Genomic DNA, 13,411 nt, shown 5'->3' with positions numbered 1-13,411 from the left:
TGGCTGTAGTTTCCTTTCAAACCTGCAGTAAAACTCATTCAGGTCATCTGCCAGTTGTTGATTACCTTCAGCCTGGGAAGGAGGTTTGCCATAGCCGGTGATATTTTTAAGAGTTTTCCACATGTTTGCTGGTTCATTTGCTGAAAATTGATTCTTTAGCTTTTCAGAGTAGCTTCTTTTTGCTGCTCTTATCTCCCTTGTTAGTGCATTTCTGGCCTGATTGTACAGCATTTTATCACCTTTTCTGTAGGCTTCCTCTTTGGAATGTCGTAGCTGCTTAAGTTTAGGTGTAAACCAAGGTTTGTTATTACTGTGTAATTTGCCAGGCAGAGGACTTCGGGGGGGGGTGGTGAAGTCACCTTTTGGAACAGCCCGTGCATGCTCCTCTCTGGGTGGGTCTCAACGGGGGTCCGGCTGGAAGTGGCAGGCAGAAAAACAGCAGAAGCCCCCGAGGAGGGAAGCTGTGGCTTCACACACGGCCCACAGGGGTCTCCTCTGTCCCCCAGTTGAAGTCCTCCCCCCCTCGATGTCCCTCCAGATCGCCATGCAGTCCCTCTGGAACATCAAGATAGCCGTCCTGGTGAAGCCGGAGCACGAGAATCGGATCAGCCACGTTGGCACCTCCAGCGTCAAAACTGGCATCGCCAACACCCTGGGTAAGGAGCAGCCCGTCGGGGAAGGGGAAGGGGCTGCCCTGCGCTCCCTTCTCAGGACGATGGGCACAGTGTGGTTTCAGGACCCCATCATCAGACCCTCTCCTGCAACAGGCTTCATGAGAGCCAGTTTGGTCTACTGGTTAAGGCGCCTGGCTAGAAACCGGAAGACGGAGAGTTCTAGTCTTGACTTAGGCATGAAAGCTGGCCCAGTGACTTTGGGCCAATTGCCAGGAGACAGAGATCTTTAGTCCTGCCTGGACCTTGAAAGCCACCTGGGTGACCTTGGGCCAATCCCTCTCTCTCAAACCAATCCGCCTCACAGGGTTGTTGTTATGGAGAAAATAAGAGGAGGAAGGTGTGGTGGATATGGTTGTTGCCTTGAATTATTTGTAGAAATATAATAGGATAAATTTATCTACCTACCTACCTACCTATCTATCTATCTATCTATCTATCTATCTATCTATCTATCTATCTATCTATCTATCATATGTCTCTATGTATCTCTCTCTATCTATCACCTATCTTCAGCTCTATCCATCTCTCCCATCTCTCTCTCTTTCTGTCTCTGTCTATATCTATCTATCTATCTATCTATCTATCTATCTATCTATCTATCTATCTATCTATCTATCACAGAGGTCTTCAAACTTGACAGCTTTAAGACTTGTAGACTTCAAGTTGCACTCCACAAGTCTTAAAGCTGCCAAGTTTGAAGACCTCTGCTCTATCGCACCTATCTAGCTATCATTTCTCTGTGTGTGTGCTATCTCTCCCTCCCTCCCTCCCTCCCTCTCATTATTAAATTCACAGGATGGGGCAGTTTGACTGTTTCTTACCCAGGAGTAACGTGCATCTTCTCCCATTTGCTCCACAGGCAACAAGGGGGCCGTGGGGGTCTCCTTCATGTTCAACGGCACCTCCTTCGGCTTCGTCAACTGCCACCTCACCTCCGGCAACGAGAAGACCGCCAGGTGAGCCCCCTCCTCCCTCCCACCCCCCAAAACACAGTACAAGGGGGTCGAGTTTGGGGCTCTCCCTGAGCTGGAGTCAAAGGTGGGCTGAGAGTCTCCCCAGTGTGGTTGTCACATCATTGCACCGAAACCACAAGGCTGCATATTCACACACGACACGATTAGCACAAGTCCAGGTCACCCTTGGTTTATGACCACAGCTGAGCCCAAAATTTCTGTTGACACATTTCTTAAGCATTTCCTCCATTTTATGACTTTTCTTGCCACCATCGTTAAGTCATCCCCGCGGTTGTTAAATTGGTCACACGGTTATTAAGTGAATCCGGCTTCCCCACTGACTTTGCTTGTCAGAAGGTCACAAAAGGGGGTCACGTGACTCCAGGAGACTTCAACCGTCGTAAATGCGAGTCAGTTGTCAAGCATCCACATGTAAATCATGTGACCATAGGGATGCTACAATGGTCCTAAGTGTGAACAATGGTCCTAGGTCACTTTTTTCAGTAACTACGAATGGTCACTAAATGGACTATTATAAGTCAAGGACTACCTATATTCAGACATTCCAAACTGAAATTGGAAGACTTGGAATTGTTGGTGTCACTTTTTTTGGTGCTGTTATAACCTAAATGAACTTACAACCATTTTTCACACTTACAACCATTGCAGCATCCCCATGGCCACATGAATAAAATTTGGATGCTTGGCCACCGGCTCATAGTTATGACGGTTGAAGTGTCCCAGGGTCACGTGACTGGTGTCTGCGTCCTTCTGACAAGCAAACTCAGCAGGGAAGCCAAGTTGACTTAAAAAAGGAGTCGCTAACTAAACGGCTGCAATCATTCACCTAGCGACGGTGGCACGAAAGGTCGTAAAACAGAATATTTTGCAGAATATTTTGAAAAAGAATATTAAGTTTACTCCGCAGTTCTTTTTACTAGGAATAATTATGGACTGTACAGTTATAGAGACTAAATTGATTTTGAACTTAATAACAGCCGCAAGACTTTTGATTGCTCAATATTGGAAGAAAGAAGAATTACCTACAATTGAAGAATGGACACTCAAAGTATCAAATCTGGCAGAAATGGCAAAAATCTCTGCTTACTTGAAAGACTATACACAAGAAAAATATATTTTAGAATGGAAAATGTGGATTGATTATATTCAAAATAAGTATCAGATAAAAAAATATCGAATAGCATATGAGTAAATTTAGGAAATATTTTGTATTAGATATATTTCTGAAGGAGAGGGGAATTGAGAGTGTGATTAAGTGTGGAGTGACTAGAGATTATAATTTAGGAATTATTTTGGATTATGATTGTTAGTTTTGATACCCTGCATTTTGTTCTGGGAAGTCGGGGTGGGGGGCGGGGGGTATGGGGGAGGGGAATTGGGGGGTTGAGGCTAGAGATGGAGTGATGGTTAATGTACAGGGATTATTGAAGATGTATAAATATAATTAATGTAGGGTCGGGTCTGCCCAGTTACCATTTTAGAACGGTGGGGAGGGAGAAAAGAGAGAGTAGGAGGTAGGAAAGAGGAGAAGAGGAAGGAAGAGGGAGAAGAGGAGAAGGAAGGTGTAGGGTGGAGGGAGGAGAGGATGTAGATAAGAGAAGGAGAGGAAGGTCTGGAAAGCAGAAGAAGGTAGAAGAGGGAAGAGAGTTAAAAAGGGGGGTGGTGACTGGGCAAGCCCAACTAATTGTATATAATTGTACATTGGATGAACTATTTGATATGATTGTAAAAATAAAACTTTTTTATAAAAAAAAAAAGAAAGGTCGTAAAACAGGGTGAAATTCACCTGACGTATGCTTGTGCTTAGCAGCAGAAATTTTGGAGACCGTTGTGGTCGTAAGTCGAGGCCTGAGCAAGAGCCCGTTCAGCCCAACCTCCCGCCTCCCGTTTTGCCTTGCAGGAGAAACCAGAATTATCTGGACATTCTGCGTCTTTTGGCCCTGGGTGACAAGCAGCTGAGCTCCTTCGATATCTCCCTCCGCTTCACCCACCTCTTCTGGTTCGGGGACCTCAACTACCGCCTGGACATGGACATCCAGGTGAGGATGACGTTGGGTGGCGGGCTGTGCCGGGGACAGAACTGAGGCGGTGCACTTGAGCATGGGCAGAGGGCCGCTCCGTTGTCACAGAGACGGTGGCAATCCAAACTGGATTCCCTGAACTTGGGGGAAGTGAACTTGGCTGAGAAGGAGAGCTCGACCCACGGATTGGAAGGGACACGTCCTTTTTCCTCCCTTCCTCTAGGAAATCCTCAACTACATCAACCGCAAGGAGTTTGAGCCTCTCCTCAAAGTGGACCAGCTCAACCTGGAGAAGGAGAAACACAAGATCTTCCTGCGATTCAGTGAGCAGCCACTCCCACCAAAGGGGTCCCTTCTTGCTATCGACAGAGGAGAACCTTTGTAGCTCAGGGTTGAAACGAGGAAGTCCTTGGCGCTCTCCAAGCTGCGTGATCTTCTTGCAGACGTTTCATGACCCAACTAGTGAACATCATCAGAACTAGGAGGGAGGAGGGTTTATGGAGAGGAGAGAAAAAGGGGACGAGGAAGAGGAGGAGCGGAGGAAAAAGGGATGAGGAGACAGGAGGAAGACTGTGGGCTCCTTGGTGCTCTCTGAGCTTGGATGTTTTCTTGTGGGCATTTCATGACCCAACTAGGTAACATCATCAGTGCTAGAGGGGAAGGGATTTGCAGAGAGGAGGAGGAGGAGGAGGAAGACTGTGGGGTATCCTTGGTGCTCTCTGAGCTTGGATGTTTTCTTACAAACATTTAATGACCCAACTAGGTAACATCATCAGTGCTAGGAGGGAGTGGGGTTTGCATGGAGGAGGAGGAGGAGGAGGAGGAAGACCGTGTTGACTGTGGGGTCCTTGGTGCTCTCTGAGCTTGGCTGTTTTCTTGCGGATGATTCATGACCCAACTAGGGAACATCATCAATGGAAGAAGGGAGTAGAATTTGCCCAGTCCTGCCAGGGGGGATCTAGGAGCCCCAATTTTGGGGGGAAGGTTCATATTTGGGACCTTCTGAAATGCCTGCAAAAAGCAGCTTTTCTAGCACCCTCATGTGAAACCGAAGGGATCCCCTTCCCTGAATAGGAACCCAGGGGTCTCTCTGACAGAGTCCTGCTCCCCCACCCCTTGACCCTTCCAAGAAGAGCCTTCCTCATGAAACCAGGTGGGCACAACCTCTGACCTCTAGATTGCTTGTTCTTCCTCTTCCAGGTGAGGAGGAAGTCACCTTCCCTCCCACCTACCGCTACGAGAGGGGCTCCCGCGACACCTACGTGTGGCATAAACAGAAGCCCACAGGGGTAAGTGGCTGGGGGTCCAGGTGGAGCTGGTTTTGGGGGGCTCGGGAGGGGGAGGGGGGAGCTGTGGGGATACGCTCCCTTTGCATGTTGAATAGCCATCAAAGAGTCCAGCTTGGTTGCAGAATCCAGACACGCCGTGGGAGTTTTCTGAGTCTGAGTTCCTTCAACCACTTCACGTGGCAGGAGTGTCCTGAGCCTTCAGCCCAGCGTTTCTCAAGATGTTCAGTCTTGCAGCTTTAAGATGCGTGGACTCCGAGAATTTGGGAGTTGAAATCCACCCGTCTTAAAGTTGAATCCTCAGAATTGAAATCCATGCATTTTAAAGTTGAATTCTGGGAGTTCAAGCCTGAGCATCTTAAATATGAATTCTCTGGAATTTGAAGTCCATGAGTCGTAATTCTGGGGGTTGGTCCATGCATCTTAAAGTTGGCCCGGTTGAGAAAACCTGCTCTAACCTGTCAGTGTGACTCAGGAACAAATGGAGAGACCCTCATCTCCTGGTTTGCTCACCTGAGGTCTTGCTGTCTTGGCCAAAAATAGGACATCCATCTCCCTTGTTGTTGGGTATCATCAATGGACTCCAGACACCTCTGAGTGAATCCAATAGGCTCTGTAAACCTCACATGACCTCACCCAGGTTTACTGCTTGGCTGTTTCCTCCATGTTCGGAGCCTGGATTATTAAAAACAAACAAACATCTGGTCCAACCAACATGGTTGAGTGCTCTTGATCGAATATGTTTTCCCTGTCCCAGGTCAGGACCAACGTCCCTTCTTGGTGTGACCGCATTCTCTGGAAGTCCTACCCAGAGACACACATCAACAGCACCTCCTATGGTAAGTTCCATGCCACCGTGGCACCTTGGGCTTCCCTGGATGTGGTTGTAGCTGGACCAGTGACACCTTCATCTGCAAGCATCTCCCCATCATCTCTCCCATACAACTATGAGGTTACTTCAGGCTTTGTGGGGTGAATGACAGTCCCTTGGCCAGCCTCCTGTCCATCCCGGTTCCGTGGGGGCTCATTGGTCCATCTGCAGCCTCCTCCTCCTCCTCCTCCTCCTCCTCCTCCTCCCGGGAGAAGGGTCGATCCCACCATGGTTGAAGTCATCTCTTGTTTTCTTGGTCAGGTTGTACGGATGATATCATGAGCAGCGACCACTCTCCGGTCTTCGCAGCCTTTGAAGTTGGAGTCACGTCCCAGTTTGTTTCCAAAAAAGGTATTTCTAGGGAAGAGAGTTGGTTGGTGTGTGTGTGTGTGTTTAAGGAGTTTATCCAGGGAAAAAGCTTTTCACTTCTGTCCAGACCAGAGGTCTCCAACCTTGGCAACATTAAGCCTGGCGGACTTCAACTCCCAGAATTCCCCAGCCAGCAAAGCTGGCTGGGTAATTCTGGGAGTTGAAGTCCGCCAGGCTTAACGTTGCCAAGGTTGGAGACCCCTGGTCCAGACAGTAGGATCCGGGGCCATCTAAGAAACCTGATGGAAAGGAAAATTAAAATGGATAGTAGAGAGCATTTTTTCACAAGTGTATCTTCAACCTGGGGAAGCTGCTTCTTCAAAGTATGGTTACATCCAATAACCTGAATTTGCTTTCGAAGGGGATCGTATAAATCCATGGAGGAGACGTCCCTTGAGGGGTAATCAGCCTTAAAAACATGTTACCTCCAGAATAACAATTACAGGGAGCAACATAGTAATTATTGTTGTAAGGCAGAACATTTGTAGCTCAGGGTTCCTTGGTGTTCTCTGAGCTTGGTGGTTTTCTTGAAGATGGTTCATAACCAAACTAGCTAACACCATCAGCGATGGAGGAGGAGCAGGAATGGGGGGATTTGGTAATGAAATGTCTGCAAGAAGACAAGCTCAGAGAGCACCAGGGACTCCACATCTGTAATGGTGAACATCTCAGAGACTTTTATTTGGCCCGAATAGCCAGACCTACATGGGTAGAATTCAAACTAGCTCCTTTATTGCTCTCTGCCTATTTTACAGGAATCTTCCCAGACTGGCAGGTTGGCCCAGGGAAAGGCTAGATAAGTCACAAAGGCATGGGGGAGTCATATTTTGCCCTCTTGTATGCAGGGTTGGGGGAACTACAGCCCTTTTATGACCTGTGGACTTCAACTCCCAGAATTCCTGAGTCAGCCGTCACAGGAAATCTGGGAGTCAAAGTCCACAGGTCATAAAGGGGCCATAGTCCCCCCACCCCTGAGCTAATGAGTCCATGCTAATCCTTTCTATGATCCCCCCTTCTGACTGGAAGTCTAGGACAATTAGAATGGTTGCTCTCCAATATCAAGTGAAACAAACCTGGAATTAAGGTGGACTTTGGCCTGATTCAACAGGGCCGCCTTACATTTTTATTAAAACAAATTCAGGGAAAGTAACATCGTTTCTCCATCTCTAGGACTCTCCAAATCCTCAGACCAGGCCTACATAGAGTTTGAGAGCATCGAAGCCATCGTGAAGACAGCCAGCCGGACAAAATTCTTCATTGAATTCTACTCCACCTGTCTGGAAGGTGAGGTTGCCCATAATGTGTAAATGCCAAGAAGGATCTCCTCCAGAAAACAATAGAGGTCCTTCACTCAGAACTTCCTCCTCAGTTTTTGATAAGCCACCGAGCACCAAGGACCCCACAGAGTTAAGGATACTGTGCAGTTGGAAACTAAATGTTGGAGACTTGAAGGAACTCATATTATCATGTTTTGTGGACTTACAAAAACACTGGAAAATATTGGGTTCAAATGCATCACAGTAATACAAGGACTTGTAGAAACTAACATTCAACTAAAACCAGAATTGTTGAAGTAGTAGAGATGAAGTCCACACATCTTAAAGCTGTTCAGGCTGAGAAGCCATGTTCTCTTTGGAGAGTGACCCTTATGAGACATCAAACAGACCTCTTCCTGCTCTTCCACTCATTGGTGGTCATCTGGACTTTTTAACCCATGTCACGTGGGTCCCCGTGATTTGGCAGAAAACTCTCCAAATTTCTCCCAAGCATCATTCATTTCTTTGCAGAGAGGGAAGTACGACATCTTTACTTGGCAGTTAGAGACCCCATCTAGATCCCTCTACTAATAATAACCCTTCAAGGTAGTCCAAATCTGGACATAGACTCCAGTCATGGACTGGAGCTGTGCTTTATTGAGATAAGCAGACTCCAGAACATGTGTGTTTGCCTTCCTCAGTAAACTAGGAAGAAGCCAGTGTGAGTTTCTTCCTAATGTTGTCTCTGTTTCCCAGCCTTAAAACAGGTTCTCAGTTTTGAAAGCATCTCAGCCTAGTTCCTTTAAGTTCCTCCATGGCCCTCTGTCACTTACCTTCTCTTTTTCCTCCTAGAATTCAAAAAGAGCTTTGAGAACGATTCCCAGAGCAGTGACAACATCAATTTCTTGAAGGTCCAGTGGTCCTCCAGACAACTGCCCACAGTGAGTGCTCTCTTTCCCTCAACCAGAAGGTCAACCTTTGCTGCAAAGGTCTTTCAGTGGTAGATGAGGGAAGCTTAGGGGCAAGGATGGAAAGGGGGCAGGAAAGAATGTTCTGGAAGAGAAGCACATCGGAGCTTCCCTGCATTAGGAGATGCTCCATAGCTGATCCTCAGGAGCACCGCTAGCTGAGGTGGCCACCATCTCTGACTTCTCTGTCCGCAGCTCAAGCCGATCCTCTCGGACATCGAATACCTGCAAGACCAGCACATCCTGTTGACCGTCAAGTCTCTGGATGGCTACGAGTCCTATGGTGAGGAGCTGACACAGTCTAGTGGGTCTCCAAGACCTCATCCTTATTGTATAAACCCCCTGGCCCACTTTGCAAGTGAACAAATTCTGGGAGTCGATGTCCACTCATCTTACAGTTGCCAAGGTTGGGAAACCCTGCCTTGAACCCTGTTTTCCTTGTTGAAGCCATCGCTGCAGAGTTTCACCAAGGCCATGGACCTTCTCCAAGTCATGGAGACAAGGTCTTCTCTGTAGCTCAGTGGTCCCTAAGCCTTCTGGCACCAGGGACCATTTTCATGGAAAACCATTTTTCCACAGATCGGGATTGGGATGGTTTCACGAGTAAATTAGATCCTGCGTAGGCGCAGTTAAAACTTGGCTCGCTTGGCCGACGTTGTGTGGCCCGGTTCTTAACAGGCCATGGCCCGGTACTGATCCATGGCCTCGTACTTGGGGACCTCAGCTTGTCTGGACTGTAGATTGCCACAGAACTACAGATGGGAAGACATGAGCAGGCTGATTGGTCTGTTCACCTTGATAAGTTAAGTGGGACTCAACGTTCATTGTGTCAATGGAGATGCCCTCAGTCAATGGCAGAATAAGGGATTCCTAAGGAGGCCAACTGAACAGAGCGCCTCAAGTTCTCCACAGTTCTGAAATTGTGAGCTCAGAGAGGGTGAGTCCCCCCCAGATCCATTCCTCAGGCCTTCGGTCATGCTGTGTTTCAAGCATCAAGACTAACTTGTTGACCAAGAGTCAACCCAACACAAGATCCCGTCTCCTTGTGCCTCGCAGCCCACCAGCTCTGTTGCTTCCCTCTGCAGGAGAGTGCGTCATCGCCCTCAAATCCATGATCGGGAGCACAGCGCAGCAGTTCCTCACCTACCTCTCCCACCGGGGAGAGGAGACGGGCAACATTCGGGGGTCCATGAGGGTTCGGGTCCCAGCAGAACGGATGGGGACTCGTGAGAGGCTGTATGGTGAGTTGGCAGAAGAGGTGGGTGGGCTTACACAGCAGGTGGGCTGAAGAACCAACATTTAGATAATATGAAAGACAGATCTGGAATAGGGAGACCAGTTAGATCCGATGGGACCTTGGTGCTGTCTGAGCATGGTATGTTTCTTGCAGAGGTTTCATTACCAAACTAGATAACATAATCAGTATTAGAAGGGACTGGGGTTTGCAGAATGGAAGAGGAGGACTAGGAGGAGAAGGAAAAGCAGAAAGAGGAGGAGGAGGACTGTGAGGTCCTTGGTGCTCGCTGAGCTTGGTGGTTTTTCTGCAGACATTTCAAGACCCAACTAGGGAATGTCTTCAGTGCTAGAAGAGAGTGAGGTTTGTTCTCTCTATATAAGTGGCTTGCCCTGCCAGTCTGGGTCAGGGGCTTCTTGGTGGTTCCTTGTTTGTCTGCATTGGTAGATGAGATCTGATTAGATCTGAATCCAGAGCTTCTCAAGACACACACATACACACCCCATCTCTAGATTGCTAAGACAGTTGCTTGTTTACATGATGGAGAAGCGAAGACAGAAGTCCCCAGGGAGCCATCTGGGCCAGTGGTGCTTTGCAGGGGGTCTGTATGTCACCCTTTCTCACACACACACACACACACACACACACACACACACACACACCACGCTGAGATTCTCCTCCCTCCTCCTCCTCCTCCTCTTCAGAATGGATCAGCATCGACAAAGACGAGACCGGAGCTGCTAAGGGGAAGCTGCCCCCTCCGGCATCACGGACCAACCTGGAGCACACCAAGTAAGTTTTCCCAGTTGGGGAAACAGGGAACCTGGGGGAAAGCTGGGCTTTTGGGGGAAATGGGCAGAGTTTATTTCAAAAGACACGGGGGTGGTGGTGGTATTTTTTTAGAGTTTTGCTAAGGAAAACTGGTGGGGAAAGGAGGCCTCTCTCATCTTGATTCACTTCTACATTTGCGTAACAGCAAATCAGAAGGTTTGGGTCTGGTCTAAAAACGTCTCCAAGATCCTCCCGAAAATAAGATCCCTTTTCGTGGAGGGCACCTGGTTGGAGAAGGTGGATTCCTGCAGCCTCGCCACGTTCTTCCTTTGGAGGCTGGACATTCGTGAGGCAGGGGAGCATCTCCCCCACCCCCACCCCAACTTCTCTCCACCTTCCTGTCTCCCCAGATCCGTTGGGCGCAAACATTCTCTAGGAGAAGGTCCCAGTTGTCCCACCGGGAAGCTCTTAGACGAACAGGAGAAGCCCAGCGTCCTGACCACCGGCCGCCCCCCGGCTCCCCATCGTGGCACCTCTAAGGAGGAGGCCTCCCAGCCGGGCAGGTGAGTGAGCCGCAGCCAGAAGGACGGAGGGGTTGAGGGCTCTGCTGATTCCTTTCCTGGCGATCTGGCCATTCTTCACATCCACCTTTGAGCTTCTGATCTTAGTGTCAGCCCATTGCAGGTGATCCTCCCTTCTCCTTTCTCTCTTCGTTCCCGATGTCGCTGCAGAGATGGCTCCATCAGCAGCCACAATCTTGATCTCGTTTTATTTATTTAATTACATTTATATGCCACCCATCTCACTTACGATGTCCCGCACTCTGTTTAAGGCAGGGGTGTCCGACCTTGGCAGCTTCTAGCCTTGTGGACATAATCTCCCAGAATTCCCCAGCCAGCCATGCTAAAGTCCACAAGTCTTAAAGTTCAGTATAAGGTCTCCTGCCTTGAGCAGAGGGTTGGACTAGAAGACCTCTGAAGTCCCTTCCAGCCCCACAAAGCTTCCATTCCTCGTGGGTTTTACCTTCCAGGTTCCTTCACGTCCCAAAGGTGCCTTCTTTCAAAAGGCAACTGGACTTTGTTTTTCTCTGAAGACATTTCGCTTCTCATCCAAGAAGCTTCATTCAGTTCTGACTGAATGGTGGAAGATGGAAGGATTTCTAGTCCTTGAATCATCTGGTCGCTATGAAAGTCGTTGAGGCCACTCGGAGGTTTATCTGTGCTTAGATAAACGCCCAGGTTTCTGCATAGATAAACCTCCAAGTGACCTCAAGGACTCTCAGAGAGAGCGCTAACGACTAGATGACTGCGTGGAAGATAAGTCCTTCCATTCTCCACCATTCAGTCAGAGCTGAATGAAGCTTCTTGGATGAAAAGCGAAACATCTTCCAAGAAAAACAAAGTCCAGTTGCCTTTTAAAAAAGCACTTTTGCAACGTCCATGGCCCGGATGAGGGGAATCTCCATAGACTGGTTCCTTCATGGTTCCTCTGCTTGCCGGGTCCTTCCTAGGCCAGGGTGCCCAGGGAAGGGGCCACTTCTGATGTGCATCTGCTCGGCCACCGTGAACAATGAAAGGCAGTGATGGGGGGGGGTTTCTCTCCTTTTGGGCTCCCTCCAGTGACATATGGGGAGCATGCCTCGCCTCGGAAGGGCCCGGCGGTGCGGCTGAGCAGTCCCCTCTCCTCTTGTGTAGGCCGAAGCAGGAGGTGGCTATGGAGCCGGAGGGCCCCCCGCTGAAGAACAGCTTCAACAACCCTGCCTATTATGTGCTGGAGGGGGTCCCCCATCAACTCCTCCTCCCAGAGTTGTCACCGGCGACCTCGGCCAAGCCCCCCACCCCCCGGAACAAGGTCCAGATCACGGTGCCCATCCAGCCGGAGTCCTGGCGGTCCCAACGGGCCGAGGAGAACGCTGAAGAGGAAGAGCCGGGGGTCCTCAACCTGCCCCCCCCAGACTTCCCGCCCCCTCCCTTACCCAAATCGGTGGCCTTGGAGATGGCGGAAGGGGCCCTTTACACCCCGGTGGGCACCAGAGGAGAGGATCACGTGGCCGGCAAGCCACGTGCCACCGTGGTCTTCAGCGAGCCCCTCAAGACCAAGCCCCCCAAGCTGCACCCCAGGCCGGCCTCATCCCTGGGGTCGGGGTACCTGCTGGACACCCCCACCGGAGCCCAGGTTGGCCCGGGCATCCTGGACGACCGTTCCTGCTCCGTGCTTCAGATGGCCAAGACCCTCAGCGAGGTGGAGTACTCCAGCGGGGGCGGCCTGGGGAGGGAGCAAATGGGCCGGCCTCCCTCCCACCCGCTGACCAAAGTCAGGCTGGATCTGGCCCACCGCTGCCTGCCGCCCAACTACAGCCGCCCCGGGGGCTTCCCTGCCCGCTCCATCCGGGAAAGCATCGAAGAAGCGGAAGAGGTAGGTTCCCGTGCCAGGAGGGTAGAGGTAGGTCTGTCATAACTTCAAAGAATCGCTCAGCAACCCGTCGTCAGTTGAGGACTACCTGTATTTTCTGCTGGGTTTAGACTTAAGTTGCCTTGGTAATGGATCTCATCTGCCTCCCTCAAAGTCTTCTGCCTACCCTCTACGGATGGGCTTGGTAGTCCAACCCAGAATCTGCAGAGATGGGGTCACTTTGGGGAAGGGGATGCTAGAAACTTCCCTCCCTCCCACATTCCGCTTTTGCAGAGAAGGCTGCGGTTGTTGTCTCTGACTTCCTCCTGCTGCTCCTCCGCAGACCCTGACCCAGGAGGGCCAGACCCAGAGTGGCGGCTCCAGGCGCAGCGAGTCCAGTGTGGGGGAATGGCTGAGGGCCATCGGCATGGAGCGATACGAGGAAGGGCTCATCCACAACGGATGGGACGACCTGGAGTTCATCAGGTGAGTCTGTGGGGAGAGGTTTGGTCTGGTGCTTAAGGTGCCAGGATGAAAACAGCTGAGTAACTTTGCATCAAGCACCAGGAGACGGGGAGTTCTAGTCCCACACGATA

The 13,411-nt window shown here is 50.0% G+C and overlaps 1 protein-coding gene across 1 annotated transcript in view; it reads left to right on the top strand.

Annotated features, from left to right (window-relative positions):
* The window catches only part of INPPL1 (inositol polyphosphate phosphatase like 1), a 55,095-nt gene that overhangs the window by 36,924 nt on the left and 4,760 nt on the right, over positions 1–13,411 (top strand). The window contains exons 13-27 of the mRNA XM_058185252.1: positions 539–656; positions 1,534–1,630; positions 3,549–3,687; positions 3,893–3,992; positions 4,870–4,958; positions 5,713–5,794; positions 6,088–6,177; positions 7,366–7,479; positions 8,304–8,392; positions 8,615–8,702; positions 9,505–9,660; positions 10,358–10,445; positions 10,835–10,987; positions 12,119–12,839; positions 13,159–13,301. Of these exons, the coding sequence (XP_058041235.1) occupies positions 539–656; positions 1,534–1,630; positions 3,549–3,687; positions 3,893–3,992; positions 4,870–4,958; positions 5,713–5,794; positions 6,088–6,177; positions 7,366–7,479; positions 8,304–8,392; positions 8,615–8,702; positions 9,505–9,660; positions 10,358–10,445; positions 10,835–10,987; positions 12,119–12,839; positions 13,159–13,301 (2,267 nt within the window). The remainder of the gene's footprint in view (positions 1–538; positions 657–1,533; positions 1,631–3,548; positions 3,688–3,892; positions 3,993–4,869; positions 4,959–5,712; positions 5,795–6,087; positions 6,178–7,365; positions 7,480–8,303; positions 8,393–8,614; positions 8,703–9,504; positions 9,661–10,357; positions 10,446–10,834; positions 10,988–12,118; positions 12,840–13,158; positions 13,302–13,411) is intronic.

The sequence above is a fragment of the Ahaetulla prasina genome, chromosome 5 (genome assembly GCF_028640845.1).
Source record: "Ahaetulla prasina isolate Xishuangbanna chromosome 5, ASM2864084v1, whole genome shotgun sequence".
NCBI classification, from domain to species: domain Eukaryota; kingdom Metazoa; phylum Chordata; class Lepidosauria; order Squamata; family Colubridae; genus Ahaetulla; species Ahaetulla prasina.
This window is presented reverse-complemented; position numbering and strand designations above follow the sequence as displayed.